General features: G+C 41.5%; 1 protein-coding gene across 1 annotated transcript in view; it reads left to right on the top strand.

Annotated features, from left to right (window-relative positions):
* The window catches only part of TAF1 (TATA-box binding protein associated factor 1), a 103,968-nt gene that overhangs the window by 5,628 nt on the left and 78,645 nt on the right, over nucleotides 1-19,695 (top strand). The window contains 19 exon segments of the mRNA XM_037512272.2: nucleotides 898-1,017; nucleotides 2,136-2,374; nucleotides 3,058-3,276; nucleotides 3,654-3,872; nucleotides 4,208-4,415; nucleotides 6,140-6,316; nucleotides 6,669-6,796; nucleotides 6,895-7,002; nucleotides 7,125-7,298; nucleotides 7,750-7,923; nucleotides 8,152-8,256; nucleotides 10,732-10,932; nucleotides 11,073-11,214; nucleotides 11,603-11,733; nucleotides 12,390-12,470; nucleotides 15,302-15,451; nucleotides 15,624-15,743; nucleotides 16,026-16,201; nucleotides 17,316-17,494. Of these exon segments, the coding sequence (XP_037368169.1) occupies nucleotides 898-1,017; nucleotides 2,136-2,374; nucleotides 3,058-3,276; nucleotides 3,654-3,872; nucleotides 4,208-4,415; nucleotides 6,140-6,316; nucleotides 6,669-6,796; nucleotides 6,895-7,002; nucleotides 7,125-7,298; nucleotides 7,750-7,923; nucleotides 8,152-8,256; nucleotides 10,732-10,932; nucleotides 11,073-11,214; nucleotides 11,603-11,733; nucleotides 12,390-12,470; nucleotides 15,302-15,451; nucleotides 15,624-15,743; nucleotides 16,026-16,201; nucleotides 17,316-17,494 (3,051 nt within the window).

Here is a 19,695-nt window from a genome sequence, read left to right as displayed (position 1 = left end):
CTCCCTCTCCCACATCTGGCCTGTACCCTAGTTCTTGTATAAATAAATCTTAAAGGGAAAAAAAAAACAAACTTGGGAGTTGAGGGCCTCCCTGGTGGCGCAGGGGTTAAAGACAGCGCTATCAAGGTATAGCCAGCCACTGCAGCAGAGTTCGATCCCTGGCCGGCCAAGGAGCAACCCACATGGTGCAGCAGACCTTTCCTGACTAGCTTGCTGCTCTCCTCAGCAGTGTATTTCAGTAGATCTGCCTGTTCTGCTCCCCACTTTGTCTCTCGTGAATCTTCTCACCCACCACACCTCTGGCTTACACCCCAGTTCTTATATACATAAATCTTTTAAAAAAAAAAAAACCTTGGGAGTTGAGAAGAGAAAGTCCACTCTTAAAGGGAAATGACAGATTATTAGCTTATGCAGGGTGGAAATGAAAAATAAGCAGAATTTGATTAGGAGGAAAGATTTTATCTATTTATTTTAAAGATTTATTTGTGCATACAAGAGCTGGGGTGCAGGCCCAGCGGTGTAGGGGTGAGAGGATTCGCCAGAGACAGTGGGGAGCAGAACAGGTATACCGACTGAAATACACTGCTGAGGGGAACAGTGGATGAGAAGGGAGAGGTCTGTTGTGCCATGTGGTCACCTCCTTCATAGTGCTGAGACTTAAACCCTTGCATCACCAGGGAGGCCCCAGGAGGAAAGATTTTAAACAGTTCTTGAGAGCTTCCTAAATTCCTATATGAGGAATACATTGTGTTACAGCATTTGCTGATACCATGATACCATTTTTCCCTAAAGGCAGAAGCTGGTTTCATGTGGTGCTTTAAATCCTTGAGTGATAAGGTAACTCAAGGCTGTTGTGTGACGTTCTGGATATTGAGGTCACCTTCTTGGTTTTAATAGATTATGATGAAGATGACTATGATGCTGATTGTGAAGACATTGATTGCAAGTTGATGCCTCCTCCACCTCCACCCCCTGGACCAATGAAGAAGGATAAGGACCAGGATGCTATTACTGGTGGTAAGTGGAGGCTGTCTACTCTTGTCTAAGGAGCTAGTTGCATTCATTAAGTCCAGGCTTTTGGAATACCTAGGGGGCTATTAAAATTAAGCTGCTAGGAGAGGATACAACTTCCAGAAGCGACGTGTACAATTTTCAGTGTTAAAAGAAAGTTTTGTTTTTAAAACATCTGGCAAAGCAGTTTTAACATGTGCTCGAGAAAAAGCAGATTAGGTCTCTCAAATCTGAGCGATTCTCAAATCTGATTGCCCCTCGGAATCACCTCAGTCTTTAAAACAAATACACATTTCCAACTCTCACCCCTGGAGAGAGTGTTTCAGAAGATCTGGGGTAAAGGCCAGGAATTCAAAAAAGTTCCCAGGTAATTTCTCATGTAACTAATATGCATACTGATATTTGGACACTACCTATTGAGATGACTTTAAAAGAAATGGTTGAATGAGGAAGGCACCCTAGAACATATATAAATTATATAGCGCAACTACCAGATTCAGACCATTCAAAGACTGGGTCTTCAGTAACCATCTCAAATATTCCTATGTCTGTAACAGTAGTAACCCTGTACTAGAAGATTAGGGAGGAGCGGTGTCTTTGATCTGTTTTTTGGAGGCTTGTGTTCCTCAAACATAAATCCTAAATTTCTATCAGTTTGTCATTTATTTTTAGTCAGCAGGCTGAGTAGTATCTGTTAACTTTATGTTATATGTCTTATTTTATGTTAAGCAGTTTCACTGTTAGCCTGTGGGCTTAAAAAAAAATTCTCCAGCATATGGGTCTCTGAACTGGTTATAATAAGGTCTGACTGGTGTAAAAGTGTTGTATAATTTTGTTATTGGTCACATTCCTTTAACCTAAAATACTTACAGAAAGTAGTAAATGTAGTAATAGTGTTTGTTTTCTCTGTTCAGAACCCTAGCGTACCAAGTACAAGGTGAGTTGGGAATGGTGGGAGATAATGAATTGGAATGAATTTTTTGGGTTGCATACTAGTAATCTGGGAACTTGGAACTATATCCCCTTTCATTGAGCCATGCATATAACCTAGAATGGGTGTTGGCTGAATTTGAGGAAATATGCTCACAGTTACATGCCAAAGGGGTTTCTCTTCCTTGTTGCAGTGTCTGAGGATGGAGAAGGCATCATCTTGCCCTCCATCATTGCCCCTTCCTCTTTGGCCTCAGAGAAAGTGGACTTCAGTAGTTCATCTGACTCAGAATCTGAGATGGGACCTCAGGAAGCAACACAGGCAGAATCCGATGGAAAGCTGACCCTACCATTGGCTGGGATTATGCAGCATGACGCCACCAAGCTGTTGCCAAGTGTCACAGAACTTTTCCCAGAATTTCGGCCTGGGAAGGTATTTTTTTTTTTTTTAAAGATTTATTTATTTAGTTACGCATACAATAACTGGGGTGCAGGCCAGAGATGCGGGGCTGAGGGTGTTGAGAGGATTCACCAGAGACAGAGTGGGGAACAGAACAGGTGGATCTACTGAAATACACTGCTGAGGGGAGTGGCGGGGCGACAGGAGAGGTCTGCTGCACCATGTGGGTAGCTCCCTGGCTGGCCTGGGATCGAACTCATGCTACCAGGTTCTGCAGATAGCTTCACAGTGCTGTGCTTAACCCTTTGCACCACCAGGGAGGCCCAGAAGGTACTTTCTATGGAGAATGCTTACACTGCAAACCACTGACCTTTTCTAAATACTGAATTCTGTTGTTAAGATGCTGAATATTTAATGGATAAGAGCTAAATAAAGGTTTCCTTATTCAATGATAACGTATTAGGTCTTATTTTTAATGGTGTATGCATTGCTATAGTCCTCATTAGAAATTGTTTTTGTTGTCTTAAAAGTACTAGTCTAAATTATTAAGGGCCACATCTTTATTTTCTTGGAAGGTGATGTAAATCTCAGTTTAGCATTCCTTGATCCTCCCCCACAATTAAGTAGACCCCTGAAGGGAGTTTCCAGACCTATTTGCTACTTTGTTTTCTATCTGACATTGAGTCTCTGACAAGGTAACATGTTCTGTGTTCTAGGTGTTACGCTTCCTGCGTCTTTTTGGACCAGGGAAGAATGTCCCATCTGTTTGGCGAAGTGCTCGCAGAAAGAGGAAGAAGAAGCACCGAGAGCTGATACAGGAGGAGCAGATCCAGGAGGTGGAGTGCTCACTAGAATCAGAAGTCGACCAGAAGTCTTTGTGGAACTACGACTATGCTCCACCACCTCCTCCAGAGCAGTGTCTCTCTGATGATGAAGTAGGCAAAATAGAGACCTACGAGGGGAACAAGCTAGTTTTTCCTGGGTTATGTTTAAATTGGAAGTAACACCTCAGCTGACAGAGTCCTGCGATGATTACCAATGAGTAATTAGGAGTTCATTTACAGTGGCTGTCCCTTCCCTACTGTAGTAGAAAAGTTTTAGGGGCTGGCAGAGGGTGAATACGAAGCTTTGAATGACAGGCAGTGTGCTGTGATATACCTGTGTTGTTTACATTCTAATTCCATTCCTGTTCAGAAATCATCCACATGGTGCTTCTTAGTTCCCCCATCCTGCCTCTTAACTCCCTGTAGCCTAAGGACATCTGGGATCAGGAGAATCCCCCTCCCCCTTCTACTACTTTATTCTGTTACAGATCACAATGATGGCTCCTGTGGAGTCCAAGTTTTCCCAATCAACTGGAGATATAGATAAAGTGACAGATACCAAACCAAGAGTGGCTGAGTGGCGCTATGGGCCTGCCCGACTGTGGTATGATATGTTGGGTGTCCCTGAAGATGGCAGTGGGTTTGACTATGGCTTCAAACTGAGAAAGCTGGAACATGAACCTGTCATGAAATGTAGAATGTTGGAGGTAAGCAGCACTGGTAATGTAAGAAAGGAATCAGTGTGCCCAGGGCCTATGTTTTACTTTTCTTTTTAAATGGGGAGAGACTTGGTGGGAGATTTAGGTATTTTCAGCCTTTGCTTGGTATGCTGTTATCACTCTGGCAACTAGGCCCCTTTGCAAAAATTCTGTTTGTGAATTGAGTGTGTTGCCAAACGAGGAATGGGAGGAAGCGGATATTCCTCCATTTTCAGGTTATTTCAAGTCAAGGACCACATTTGATGTATCTGATATGGGATTTGGAGTGGGAACGTTGACCAGTGACCATTCAGGGATTTGTTGTTCCTTCCCTACTTCTACAGGACTTTAGGAAACTTGAGGAAAGCAATGGCAGCGATCTTCTGGCTGATGAAAACTTCCTGATGGTGACACAACTGCATTGGGAGGATGATATCATCTGGGATGGGGAGGATGTCAAACACAAAGGGACAAAACCTCAGCGTGCAAGCCTGGCAGGCTGGCTTCCTTCCAGCATGACTAGGAATGCCATGGCTTACAATGTCCAGCAAGGTGTGCTTCTCTGCCAGCTGTGTCCAGCACACTGCCCTTCAACTCAGTCATCTCAGTGGGTTTAGCTATTTCTTTGCTGCTGCTGAGGGACAGTGAAGTGTTTTAGATCTGAGCACTGATTCTAGTCTGTATTGTCGATTTATTTTTTTACACTATTAATGAGCTAGAATGGACTGTGATTTCACATTAGGAAAAGGTGAAAACCACTTGAATAAGACCTTTCTGAATTATAATAATGCTTTAAAGTCTGCTTTTGTTTCTAATATCTCTTTATCATTGTAGAATGTGCCTATTCTCTCCTTAAATGGGGGAGGCAGAGATCATACTGTGCTTAATGTAGAAAACTTAGAAAATACAAGACATTGTCAAAAATCACTGGTAATCTTATCAAGAGATTATCATCTGTTAGCTTTTTAGTATATTTTCAGTTTTCTGTCTTCTGTGTGTGTGTGTAGTTGAGCTCATTAATGTAGGTACAGTTTTATATATGGTGCTTTTCACTTAGCATAAACATTATGCCTTTCATTGTTCTTCACAAATGTTTAATGGCATGGGAAAATCATTTTAAGTGTCAAAAAAGCATAAAATGGCTTATTTGATGTCATGTTTGTGTAAGTTTCAAAAAAGCACCCTATGTGGACATAGAAAGCTGACTAAAAGAAAATACACGAATGGGTTCACGGTGGTTATTTCTGGTTTGTAAGATCATAGTCAGCTTCAGTTTTCTTTATACCTTTTTATACTTCCTAAATATTCATTTTAACCTGAATTACATTTATAATTCAAGAAAAAAAGTATCTTATTTTTTTTTAATTTATGAAATAAGTTTTTTTCCCTCCTATTTCCATTTGAAATACTGGTTACATAATATTCTTACATGGGTATTTTTATGATTTGTCAATTGTATTTGAAATATATATCTTACTGCTACTTACTGTTAGCATATTTTATGTACTTATTACCACAATTTATTTAACCAGTCCCTTAAACTTTTGACTGCTTAAATTGTGACTAGTGTAAACAAATACTGCAATGTACATTTTTGACTGCAATTTTTTTTAAAGACTTATTTATGCGTATAAGAACTGGGGTACAGGCCCAAGGTGCAGGGGTTGAGAGTATTCACCAGAGACAGAGTGGGGAACAGAACAGGCACACTAACTGAAGTACACTGCTGAGGGGAGCAGCAGGTGAGACAGGAGAGGTCTGCTGTGCCATGTGGGTAGCTCCCTGGCCAGGAATTGAACTCTTGCTGCAGTGGCAGCTGTGGATAGCTTCATAGGTTGTGTCTTAACCCCTTGCGCCACCAGGGAGGCCCCTGACTCCAGTGTTTTAAGTAAGATATACACCGTGCATGCCTAAGTTCTCTGATGACTTTGTCATGACCAACATCTGCACAACTCAAAGTGTATTCTACAAGCTGGGGTCCCTCCTTGAACCATTTGTTACTGGGTCTTAAGGTAAACATAGCAATTGATAGCTTGTTAGAGACTTCTGTAGCAATTTTACAATCTTTATGTTGAATTTAGTGATTAAAAAGAGGTTTGGAGGAAAAAGAAATACATTGCATTCAGCAGTGTTTTCAGTGAAAAGTACACTGTGTCCACTAGGTTCTTTTTCCATAGTTACATGAATAACTCTGCTAACAATTGTTCCTTTTCCCTTTGCTAGAGTCATGTTTGAAAGAGGTTCTATTATTGAGTGTTTCCTCTTGTTTTAACTAGGTTTTACAGCCACACTGGATGATGACAAGCCTTGGTACTCCATTTTCCCCATTGACAATGAAGAGCTAGTTTATGGACGCTGGGAGGACAATATCATTTGGGATGCTCAAGCCATGCCCCGGCTCTTGGAGCCTCCTGTTTTGACTCTTGATCCCAATGATGAGAACCTCATTTTGGGTATGATACTGGCTGGGGGCAGTGTTTCTCCTCTATAATTGACACTTTGATATTCATGTTGAGGGGTGGGTGGAAATGTGAAGGGTTGGGAAGGTCAAGATTAGAAGCTCCTAGGTAGCATCTGTGGCTGTCGGTTTCTAGTATTTGTGTATTGTTTAGGGAAAACTCATATAGTAATGATGGAAAGTAGTACCTTTGAGTTGTCAGGAGTGTAGTTTGGTTAGTGTGAATCATGGACTAAAAAGTGTCCTGGGATGGGATGAGCGATCTGGTTAGAAGCTGTAAAGATAGCTGTAGGAAAGGTGAATTTTCACGGGTAGCAACTCTAGAGTGGCTTTGCTTTCATCCTCAGAAATCCCTGATGAGAAGGAAGAGGCCACCTCTAGCTCCCCTTCTAAGGAGAGCAAGAAGGAATCGTCTCTGAAGAAGAGTCGGATTCTCTTAGGGAAAACAGGTGTCATCAAGGAGGAACCACAGCAGGTGTGTGAAGGGAAAAGGGACTTGGTATTTAGAAAAACAAAGAAAAGTAAATGGAGAAGAGTATTCTGACTAAGGTTTATTTGATGACCTATTCCTAGAACATGTCTCAGCCAGAAGTGAAAGATCCATGGAACCTCTCCAATGATGAATATTACTACCCCAAGCAACAGGGTCTTCGAGGTACCTTTGGAGGCAATATTATTCAGGTAAAAGCACTTATTTTTGGTGGTGGCTGGGAACCACTGCTTTATTTTCTTGGAAGATATGGGCAGATCTTGCCTACACTGGAGTTGATACTTAATTTGAACCCTTGTTTTTCCTGTCTTAGCACTCAATTCCTGCTGTGGAATTACGACAGCCCTTCTTTCCCACCCACATGGGGCCCATCAAACTCCGGCAGTTCCATCGTCCACCTCTGAAAAAGTACTCTTTTGGGGCACTATCGCAGCCAGGTCCCCACTCAGTTCAGCCCTTGCTAAAGCATATCAAAAAGAAGGCCAAGGTATGACTGAATCCTGATTACAAAAAGGACAGTTGTAAAAGACATTGGAGTACAAGTTGGGGGAATGGACTGGATAGTAGATGATATTAGAGAATTAGTGCTTATTTTCTCAGATGTAATGGAATGTTACTGTGGTTATTTAGAATGGTATCCATATTCTTAGGAGATGCGTGCACGAAAACTTAAATGGGTGAAGTGTCAGGATGACTGCAACTTTCAAAAATGGTTTAGCAAAATATATATAGAGAGAGTTCTAAGTAAATAATAGAGCAAGTTATAAATAAATCTAGGTGGTAGGATAAGTATCCATAGTGTTATTTTTTCCACTTTAGAAATTTGTGCAATGAAATTAGGAAAAAAGTTAAGTAAATCTATTCTGGTGTCATTGTCTCAGACTGTGTGTATAGTTATTATCAGCAACTGTGGATTGTATTCTTTTTGTTTTGGGCAGATGAGAGAACAAGAGAGGCAAGCTTCAGGTGGTGGAGAGATGTTTTTTATGCGCACACCTCAGGATCTCACAGGCAAAGATGGAGATCTTATTCTTGCAGAATACAGTGAAGAAAATGGACCTTTAATGATGCAGGTTGGCATGGCGACGAAGATAAAAAACTACTATAAGCGGGTGAGTCTGCTTAAAAAATCTTTATTGTTAAAAAATCTTTACAGCTGTAGCTGTCCAGAGATTAATCTGTGAACAAGTGTTTTGTATATACTGTAAGTTTCTCAGGAGAAAGGAATGGCATTTTTTTGTAGTTGATAATAGTAAAATGCCATGTTCGTACGATATTTTGTGTTAGCTTATTGATTATATTCTTTGATCATAACTGGGTGTATGCTGTGTTCTTTATAGAAACCTGGAAAAGATCCTGGAGCTCCAGATTGTAAATATGGAGAAACCGTTTATTGCCATACATCTCCTTTCCTGGGCTCTCTCCATCCTGGCCAGTTATTGCAGGTGAGGAATTCTTTCTCTTACAACTCTTTTCTGAGGAAATTGACAGATGAGTAGCTAGTCAGTCTAAAAAGAACCAGTTCTAGTTGGTTTAGATACTATTCATTTATCAGGTGTAGGGAAGATCAATATAATCCTAAAATAATTGTAATTCCCCCTAATATATTTTTTTTTTGTGTGTAGAAGAATTGGGATTTTTGATCTTTCTATTAAAATGTATTCTTGGGCCTCCCCGGTGGCGCAGCGGTTGAGCGCTGGGTTGCGAACCTGCCCGCAGCCTCTGCAGCGCCGGTTCGATCCCCAGCTGCTCCCTGGCCACCGGAGGAGGGTCCCACATGGCGCGCAGACCTCTCCTGTGGCCCGCTGCTCCCCTCAGCGGTGTACTTCGGTCCTTCTGCCTGCTCTGTTCCCCGCTCTGGCTCTGGTGAGTTCTTTCACCCCCCCGGTGCTTCTGACTGTACCCAGTGCTTGTATAAATAAATAAATAAATCTTAAAAAATAAATAAATAAAATAAAATAAAATGTATTCTTAATTGAATTATTAAGCTAAATTTAAAATAGTTTTCTTTTTTTAAGTTTTCTTCTTATTTATTTATGCATATGGTAACTGGGGTACAGGCCAGAGGTGCTGGGGGCGGTGAGAGGATTCACCAGAGATAGAGTGGGGAACAGAACAGGCAGATTGACTAAAATACACTGCTGAGAGGAGCAGCAGGTGATTCAGGAGAGGCCTGCTGCGACATATGGGTCACCTTCCTGGCCGGGGATTGAACTTGTGCTTCAGTGGCTGCGGATAGCTTCATAGTGCTGCCTCTTAACCCCTTGCACCACTAGGGAGGCCCCTAAAATAGTTTTCTGAAAATACAGACTGGCTAGAAATCTAGAAGTATCTGGATGTCATAGGGAACTCAACTTGTGATTATAAATGTACTGTAGTAATTTATGAACATTTGGTTCATATGTGTAAAATTGGCATGTTTTGATCTTGTTTGTACTCATTTCAAGTATTGAACCATGTCATTTACAGTTCCCACCCATATTGAAATGAGTTTTTTTTTCCTTCTCTCTCTCTTCTTTTAAAGATTTATTATTTATTTATACAAGAACTGGGGTACAGGCCAGAGGTGTGGGAGGGTGAGAAGGGTTCACCAGAGACTGAGCGGGGAGCAGAACAGGCAGACGACTGAAATACACTGCTGAGGGGAGCAGCGGGCGGGCAAGACAAGAGAGGTCTTCGCCTTGTGGGTATCTCCGTGGTTGGTGGGGGATTGAACTCTTGGTGAAGAGGCTGCGGATTGCTTCATAGAGTGGTGCTTAACCCCTTGCGCCAGCAGGGAGGCCCTCCCTTCTTTTTTTTCTGATGGGTATAAAAAGTACCTTTGGTTATCCACCTTTCATGTATTTGCTAAGGGAATGTGTAGAGGTCTACCAATGATAATAAGGATATCTCTCACACGCTTCTATTTTTTTTTTTTTGCCTCCATTTCTTTTGGCAATCTTAACCATGTTGCCTGCTCTTGAACCTAGTTTGTTTCGTTATTATTATTGCTTATTCTCCTATAGAATTTGTAAAGGCTCATTTTTTTCTTTATCCTTTACATCTATAGTTCATTTTCCACCAGATTTTGACTATCATCTTTATACTGTTCCTGGCATTCCTTTCCCTATAGCTTTCTGTTGAGATTTTTCTACTAGGTTTTTTTTTTTTTTTGGTGACTACTTTTGAGGTCTCTTAAAGACTCTTTTTTATCTTCACTTATATGTTTTCTCTCTGCATTTCACATTTAGAACTTACTTTCCACACCCACATATTGAAGAGTCACCCTTTTTCTGTCTGCCTTTCTGATTTTCTGAGAAGTGTTTTCTTAGAATCATAGGATTCTTTTGACAGTTGATACCCATCTATCTGGGGTTTTTTAGATAAGCTCAACTATTTCTGTCCTGTGTGTTTAGTCTCTCTTTTCTAGACCAGTTTCTATTTCGTTAGCTGTTTTTGTTATTTAATATTTTAATTAATTTTGATCTCAATTATATAATACTCAGCTATGCTGGGGTCTAGTATAGGCTTAGTAGGGTAGTAGTACAGTACTTGTTAGTTTATAAAGTTATTCCCTGTATAATTTTCTTTTTTTAAAGATTTATTTATTTATGCATACAAGAGCTGGGGTACAGGCCAGTGATGCAGGGGGGAGAGGATTCACTAGAGACAGAGTGGGGAGCAGAACAGGCAGATCTACTGAAGTACACTGCTGAGGGGAGCAGTGAGCGAGACAAGAGAGGTATGCTGCGCCATGTGTGTAGCTCCTTGGCCTGCTGGGGATTGAACTCGTGCTGCTGTGGCTGCGACTTACCCCTTATGCCACCAGATGGTATAATTGGAACAGAGAGCAAGCAAACTCGATTTTCCTTTCTTGTTATTGATTACAAATTTTCTAAGGATTCTCTCTACATAATTTTTTATGTTTTCACTTTTGGTAGGCATTTGAGAACAACCTTTTTCGTGCCCCAATTTATCTTCATAAGATGCCAGAAACTGACTTCCTTATCATTCGGACAAGACAAGGTTACTATATTCGGGAATTAGTAGATATTTTTGTGGTTGGCCAGCAGTGTCCCTTGTTTGAAGTTCCTGGTCCCAACTCCAAAAGGGCCAATACACATATTCGAGACTTTCTCCAGGTAAGAGTGAAAAGGTATCTGGATTTGGGGGTGCACATCAGGAAAGATCAAAATGCATAAGAGCTTAGCGAGGAAGTTGCCATTGTGAGGACCTTTATCCTTTATTTTGCCAAATAAAAAACATTTGGATTGTTGTGCAGGTTTTTATTTACCGCCTTTTCTGGAAGAGTAAAGATCGGCCGCGTCGGATCCGAATGGAAGATATAAAAAAAGCCTTTCCTTCCCATTCAGAAAGCAGCATCCGGAAGAGGCTAAAGCTCTGCGCTGATTTCAAACGCACAGGTCATCAGTTGTGAATGATTTTTTGTCCTTTTGCCTATCACCAAGGAAAGAATTATGATTACTTTCAGTTAAGGATAGCATACAGTTAATAAAATAGGAATAGAAGTTGATAGCCATCAAAAGGAGGATGTAGCAAATCTAATTTCTAGGCTCTGACTGCTTTTTAATTTTGTCTGCCAGGAAATTCAGTATGACTGTTGAGTATCTTTTATGAGGTGTAGGAAATCTGGCAGCAGGTATTTTCTTGGTCAGTCAGGCCAACTGTGGTTAGGCCTGTTCCCTTCTAGGACATTGCCTGGTTCAGTCGGGGTTTGCTATCCCTGTTGCTGTCAATTCTTGCCAGGGCCTTTGGCAAGAATTCAGAATGGTCTCATTCTCTCTTTTCTAGGCATGGATTCAAACTGGTGGGTGCTGAAGTCTGATTTTCGTTTACCAACTGAAGAGGAGATCAGAGCTATGGTATCTCCGGAGCAATGCTGTGCTTATTATAGCATGATAGCTGCAGAACAGCGACTGAAGGTGAACACCTTCCTTTCAGGCACTACTATAGGTTTTTTCTAGAGATGAGGGTGAAGACTATTCTCATTGGCTTAGAAATGATGATTAATAGATGAGTACCAATTATGTAAAAATGGAAAGTGTTTGAAGTACTCTGTAAATCCGTTGTGGAGAAAACTACAGTATAGCTAAAACTTGGTGGGAAGACTTAGTGAGGAACTTAGGGCCTATTATTTTGCTTTGAAAATCGTTGCTCATTCATTTGGATGGTGACGTTAATCTCTGCTCTATGCAAGACAGGCATGTAAGCAGGGGAAAGTAGTTCTCACTTGTTTCCACAGCCTTCCAGGTAGGCAGAGATGATGATGATCCTGGCTGTGAGGTTTAGAGAAGCATAGTAGTGTCTTTATCAGGCCAAAATAAGAAAGATCTAGCTGGGTTGAAATAGCATAGTTCTGTACCCCTGAGTCCTAGTTAGTGAGAATCTGTTTAGCTTCCTTATGGACTTTATCCATTTATCAGCTCATAAGTTCCTTGAAATATCTTCTGATAGCCTAGGATGTACAATGGTGGTAGATAATTTATCTCTATGCAAAATATTCTCAGATATTCTGTATTTGGTCAGTGAAACTTGTACTTTGTGCTTTCCAATTTATTGGCTTTATGTCCTCTTTCAGGATGCTGGCTATGGCGAGAAGTCCTTTTTTGCTCCAGAAGAAGAAAATGAGGAAGATTTCCAGATGAAGATTGATGATGAGGTAAGGCTTTACACTAATCTATATTATTAAGTGACATTTAATCCTTTTTTAAAACATAGCCTTATTGAGCTATGATTGATGCACTGAAAAACATACTTGTTTGATTTCAACTGTACATATTTATTTGTTTGTGTGTTTATTTATTTATTTATTTTTAAAAGATTATTTATATATACAAGCACTGGGTACAGTCACAAGCGCGGGAGGGTGAGAGAATTCACCAGAGACAGAGTGGGGAATAGAACAGGTAGACTGACGAAATACACTGCTGAGGGGAGCAGCGGGCGAGGCAGGAGAGGTCTGCGCGCCATGTTGGACCCTCGCTGGTGGCCGGGGATAGAACTGGTGCTGCAGAGGCTGCCGGCAGCTTCACAGCCCAGCACTCAACCGCTGCACCACCAGGGAAGGCCCAACTGTACATATTTAAAGTGTGCACTTTTAAATTATTTTTTCCTTGCTATTCTGTATTTATTATAATTTTGAGGTTTTATTTTTACTTCTACATATGTGCACGTGTTTCACTTACCCTCCACAAGACCACTGGTGCTAATGTCTTATCTATTTTCCTCCCTCTTCCCTACTCTGTGTTCCCACTGGTAACCATGCCAAGTTTTAATGTATGTTTATGCTGTGAAATACTCAGGACAGGACAATGATTGTATCCATTGCCCCCAAAAGTTTATTTTTGCCCCTTTGATGTCTCTTCCTCCTGTTTTTTTTTTTTTTTAATTTGTATTTATGCATACAAGAACAAGGGTCTAGGCCAGAGGTGTGGGGGTGAGAGGATCACCAGAGACAGAGTGGGAACAGAACAGGCACATCTACTGAAATACACTGCTGAGGGGAGCAGTGGGTGAGACAGGAGAGGTCTGCTGCCTGTATGTGGATTAGCTCCCTGGCTGGGGATTGAACTCATGCTGCAGTGGCTGGCAATAGCTTAATAGCACTGTGACTTAACCCCTGTGCCACCAGGGAGGCCCTTCTGTTTCTTCTCTCCACCCTCCCTCTTCCCTGATAACCACTGCTCTGCTTTGAGTCACTACATATTAATTTGCCTTTTCTAGAATTCTACTGTGTACACTTACTTTTTTTGACTTGTAAAATATGCATAACATAGAATTTATCATCTTAACCTTTAAGGGTACAGTTTCGTAGTGTTAAGTCCATTCACATTATTGTACAACCAATTTCCAGAACTCTTCATCTTGTAAAACTGAAACTTTATTAGTTATTAAACAGTCAGTCCCCATTCCTCCCTCCCCAAGCCTCTGGAAACCACAGTCTGCTTTTTGTCTCTCCATTGTACTACTCTAGGTAATTCATCTAAGTGAAATCATACGGTATTTGTTTTTATGTGATTCATTTCACTGGCATAATATCCTTAACATTCATCTATGCTGGGTGTATGTGTCAGAGATTCCTTCCTTTTCACAGTTAAATAATATTTCTTTTTGTGTATAGTCATGTGCTGCACAACAAATGTTTTGGTCAACTATGGACTACATATATGATGGTGGCCCTTACATATAAACTAGGTGTGTAGTAGGCCAAACCTTGTAAATTTGTTTAAGTGTACTCTATGACATTTGCACAATGATGAAATGACCATTTTTCTCAGAACATAGCCCTTTCATTAAGTGATGCCTGATTTTATACACCACATTTTATTTATCCATTCATCCGTGGACATTTGGGTTGCTACCATCTATTAGCTATTGTGAATAGTCTTTCAAATCTTTTGTATATATTCCCAGAAGTGAGATTACTAAATCATACAGTATCTCTATTTTTAATTTTTTGAGGAACCTCCCTACTGTTTTCCAAAGTAGCTATATCATTTTACATCCCTACCAGTGGTATTTATGTGTTCTGATTCCTTCACACTCTTGCCAACACTTCTTATTGATTGGCTTTTTAAAAAAGATTTATGCATACAAGGACTGGGGTACAAGCCAGAGGTGTGGGGGATGAGGATTCACCAGAGACAGAGTGGGGAACAGAGCAGGCAGACTGACTGAAATATACTGCCAAGGGGAGCAGCAGGCGAGACAGGAGAGGTCTGCTGAGCCATGTGGGTGGCTCCCTGGCAGGCCTGGATCCAACTCATGCTGTAGAGGCTGCGGATAGCTTTACAGTGCTGTGCTTATTAACCCCTAGCGCCACCAGGGAGGCCCTGGTGGCTGCGCCATAATGTGGGTTAGCTCCCTGGTTGGGGATTGAACTCACGCCATAGTGTGATAGTGCTTCGATTTAACCCCTATGCTACTAGGGAGGCCCTAATTATACTCCTGACTGCTCTGTGTAGATAAGCACATTCCCCTTGTCTTATTCCCTGATTGTTGTATGGGATTAGTGAACACTACTTAGGGTTCCAGGAGAGGACTGGTTTGGGCACAGGTAGCATGGCAGAAGAGTACTTCTAGGGTTGGGGCTATTGCTTTATAAAGCTTATCGCAAATTGTGAGGATATATAAGTCATTCTAGAGAAATCATTTCAGCAATTAGACAATCAAATGTAATCATCAATGTAACACCTCTTTGGAGCATCATGAGAATAGGGGCTACACTGTCTTTGAGATGCCTACTGATGCCCAACTGGTATGGGGCTGTTCCACATATTCTTTCTTATCCTGGCTAAGGTCTTTATCTCGAATATCATGATTTAAGTACTATAGGGAAGAAGAACAGCAAACTGAGTGCTGGACTGCTTTCTCTAACTATTAATTGTTGTGGACAGTTGAAGAAAATATCAAATTGTACATTGTTGGATTATTCCAGTCATGTAATTATTGGTTTCCAACAGCCCTTAGAATTTTTTTTCTGTACCGTAGGTTCGCACTGCTCCTTGGAATACCACAAGGGCCTTCATTGCTGCCATGAAGGGCAAGTGTCTCTTGGAGGTGACTGGGGTGGCAGATCCCACAGGGTGTGGTGAAGGATTCTCCTATGTGAAGATTCCAAACAAGCCAACACAGCAGAAGGTGAGACTAAATTTTTAGAAGGTGAAAATCAAGGGAGGAAGAAATGGGGGTTAAGGAGAAGAGATGAATAAGATGGAGGATCTGGAATGCAGTTGACAGGATGATTTAGATGCCTTCTATAAGGAGTTCAGCTTATTAGGATTCTTGCTGTTTTGTTTTGTTTCTGAGGTAGGATGATAAAGAACCTCAGCCAGTCAAGAAGACAGTTACAGGAACAGATGCGGACCTCCGTCGCCTTTCTCTGAAAAATGCCAAGCAACTTCTACGTAAATTTGGTGTGCCTGAGGAAGAGGTGAGTATAGAAGAGGAAAATTTAGAGGCTTCTAGGAGCTCTGTATAGAGAGGAAAAAGTAGGAGGCAGATATAAGAAACTTATTTAGAGAAATCTGTGGTGTATCTTGTAGTAGACTGGGTCTTAGGTACTTTTTGAGGAGTTCTCCCAGAGTTTTCTTTTTAAGCTGCTTTGGGTGAATATTTTTATTTTCTGTTTGTTCTGCTCTCTGTATGCCTTGATTTGTCATTTGAAAGCCCTGAATTATTTGTGTATGTGTGCATGTGTCTGTCTCTTTCATAGATTAAAAAGTTGTCCCGCTGGGAAGTGATTGATGTGGTACGCACAATGTCGACAGAACAGGCCCGCTCTGGAGAGGGACCCATGAGTAAATTTGCCCGTGGATCAAGGTTTTCTGTGGCTGAGCATCAAGAGCGTTACAAAGAGGAATGCCAGCGCATCTTTGACCTACAGAACAAGTATGTTTAATTTTTTTGAAAGATTTATTTATGCATGCAAGAACTGGGGTACAGGCCAGAGGTGTGGGGGGTGAGAGGATTCACCAGAGACAGAGTGGGGAACAGAACAGGTGGATTGACTGAAATACATTGCTGAGGGGAGTAGTGGGCGAGTCAGGAGAGGTCTGCTGCACCGTGTGGGTCAGCTTCCTGGCCAGGGATTGAACTCGTGCTTCATAGGTTGTGTCTTAACCCTTTGTGCCACCAGGGAGGCCTGACAAGGGTGTTTTCGTGCTGCAGAAAATCCAAGCTGGAATGGGGAGGGGATCCCAGACATTATTTTATAATGAAGAAGTTACTTAATAATGTGACCAGGTGGGGGCCTCCCCTGTGGCGCAGTGGTTGAGCACTGGGTTGTGAAGCTGCCTGCAGCCTCTGCAGCGCCAGTTTGATCCCTGGCTGCCGGGCGAGGGTCCCACATGGCGTGCAGACCTCTCTTGCTGCCTGCTGCTCCCCTCAGCAGTGTACTTCGTCAGTCTGCCTCTTCTGCTCCCTGCTCTGGCTCTGGTGAATTCCCTCACCCTCCCGTGCTTCTGACTGTACCCAGTGCTTATATAAATAAATAAATAAATAAATCTTAAAAAAATAATAATAATGTGACCAGGTGGTCAGATATCTGAAATTTCAGGGTGGTATCTGTTTATAATACTCCAAGAGTACTCATTCCCTTTAAAGCAACTTGACAAAAGATTTTGAATAGCAGGAGGTGCTAGGTTCAAACTCTAGGTTCTGTGACAACTTTTGTGACCTGCTTAGTCCTTATAGCTATTGCAATGGTGATAGGTGACAAGGTTTTTCTGAAGGCTTAATAGTGAGAGGATAAGTCCTTGTTAAAAATTACCAATCTGCTGATTTATTTCTCAGGCTGGAATTCTGAGTGGCTATCTAATTTCATATTTGAAACTTTCCTTATTGCCTAAATGTCTACGAAAACCTATCAAGAACTTCATGACTTAGTGAATTTTGAGTATTCCTTTAAAGGTTGCTTTCCCAATTTCCTACTCTAAAACCATGTTTCTTTAGCTCTTCCTACACTTTTGTATTTCCTCTTCTCTTAATCTTTATTTTTTTTTAGGGTTTTGTCATCAACTGAAGTCTTATCAACTGACACAGATAGCAGCTCAGCTGAAGACAGTGACTTTGAAGAAATGGGAAAGAACATTGAAAACATGTTGCAGAATAAGAAAACTAGCTCTCAGCTTTCACGTGAACGAGAGGAGCAGGAACGGAAGGAACTACAGCGGATGCTACTGGGTGAGCATAGTGCCTTCACAGACCAAAAAAAAAAAAAAAAGGATCTGGGCCTCCCTGATAGCCTAGGGGTTAAGTCTCAGCACTGTCACCACTATGGCCTGAGTTCAATCCCCGGCCAGGGAGCTAACCCCACATACAGTGCAGCAGACCTCTCCTGTTTCACCTGCTGTTCCCTATAGCAGTGTATTTTAAGTAAATCCAACTTTTCTGCAACTTGCTGTGTTTTTGGTGAATTCTCTCACCACCTGCACTTCTGGCCTACACCCAAGTTCGCCTACGCATCAATAAATATATAAATACATACATAAACAAATCTTTTTTTAAAAAAAGGTAAGGGTCAGGGCCTCCCTGGTGGTGCAGCGGGTTGAGCACAGCTCTGTGAAGCTGCCCATAGCCTCTGCAGCATGAGTTCGATTTCCAGCCAGCCAGGGAGATTCCCACATGGTGCGCAGACCTCTCCTATCGCGCCCGCTGCTCCCCTCAGCTTTGCTTTTCGTCTGTCTGCTTGTTTTGCTCCCTGCTCTGTCACTGGTGAATCCTCTCACCCTCCTGCACCTCTGGCCTGCACCCCAGCTATTGTATAAATAAAAAATAAATATTTAAAAAAAAAGGTAAGGGTCAAAAAAGTATGAGTAACTACAGATTAATAACAGATGCAAAGCTGGAGGCAAAAATAGTAGGGAATGAATATAGGAAAACCTGTAGATGAGGTAGAGAGATTACTGCAAACTAGACTCTAGGTTTGTCTGTAGGGCACATATTGAAGAGATGCTGCCGATCTATTACTGCCTTTGTATCATGCTTGGCTAAACCAAGGCTATTAGTGTTCTAGGTCAAGTGAACTTTCTGGGTACTCATCCTGGAGGGTAAGAATTTTTTTTAAATTTATTTATGCATACAAGAACTGGGGTACAGGCCAGAGATGCAGGGGGTGAGAGGATTCACCAGAGACAGAGTGGGGAATAGAACAGGCAGACTGACTGAAATACACTGCTGAGGGGAGCAGTGGGCGAGACAGGAGAGGTCTGCTGCACCATGTTGGTAGCTTCCTGGCCGGCTGGGTATCAAATTCATGCTGCAGAGGTCGCAGATAGCTTCACAGTACTGTGCTTATTAACTCCTTGCACCACCAGGAAGGTCCTGGAGGGTAAGAATTTTTAATATGGAATCTGTGGATGAAATTAGGGGTGGTGGTCTTGAACTTTCTGAAATTACATGTAAAATTCTGTGCAAATATGCCTTTTCTGAGAAGATCCATGGTTTGCAGAAAACTCTCAAAGGAGTCTTAGACACTAGATAGACTTAAAAAGCACCAAAAAGAAATTGCAGAAGTTGAGGGTGGGAGTGATAAAGGCCTGAATTGGGGATATGGGTATTGGGAATGAAAAGGAAAAAATCAAGTTAAGATTTCACTCTGTGTTTGCTATAAAGATGGTGCTATCATTGATTAAAGTAGTAAGTTTCAGGGAAAGAAGCAGACTTAAGAAGGGAATGTATAGTATGTGGCGTTTCAGTTACCATGACAGTTTCCAGTGTAGATGTCAGGCAGGCTGTTGAAAACTTGGCTGTAGTTAGAGAGGATAGAGGCTAAAGATGAAGTACTTAAGTGGCTGGTCTGACTCAACAATAGTCTCCTTTGTTTTCTCCTTTTTTAAAAGCTTTGTGTAATTTCATTTTGTAAAGGTGTGATAAAGCCTTTTTACCTCTGTGGTCCTGGAATAGCAGTATCTGCGTCACATGGGAGTTTATTATAAATGTAGAATTTCAGGTCTCACCGCAAACCTACTAAATTAGAATGTGTAGTTTAAGGAGATCCTTGGGTGATTTCTATTAATGCATATTAAAGTTTGAGATGTATAGTCTAGGTTTGCTCCTGTGGTGATATTTTTTTCCCTTGGGTGGGTTCTTCACTTTAATGTGATCATCAGTTACTTCCTGCTTGGGCCGTCTTCTTGGTGTTCAGAGGAATCAGAACGTGATTAATTACTCTTTAGTCTCCTGTAAGAAGCATGTAGTTCTTTGAGATCCTGCCTGAACTTTTTTGTACTTATAAAAAGGAACATTGGCAGTGGTAAAATGAGGTCAGGAAAGGACAAATCAGTGTATTCCTGGGATTGGTGGTTCCTTTGATGCTTTCTGTTGTTTGTGCCTTGTTGAGCTCTGAGGTCTCCATTCAACCCCAAGATAATGGCCATTTGGGT

Source organism: Talpa occidentalis, unplaced genomic scaffold, assembly GCF_014898055.3.
Source record: "Talpa occidentalis isolate TD23 unplaced genomic scaffold, MPIMG_talOcc4v2.1 talOcc4.15, whole genome shotgun sequence".
Taxonomy (NCBI): Eukaryota; Metazoa; Chordata; class Mammalia; order Eulipotyphla; family Talpidae; genus Talpa; species Talpa occidentalis.
This window is presented reverse-complemented; position numbering and strand designations above follow the sequence as displayed.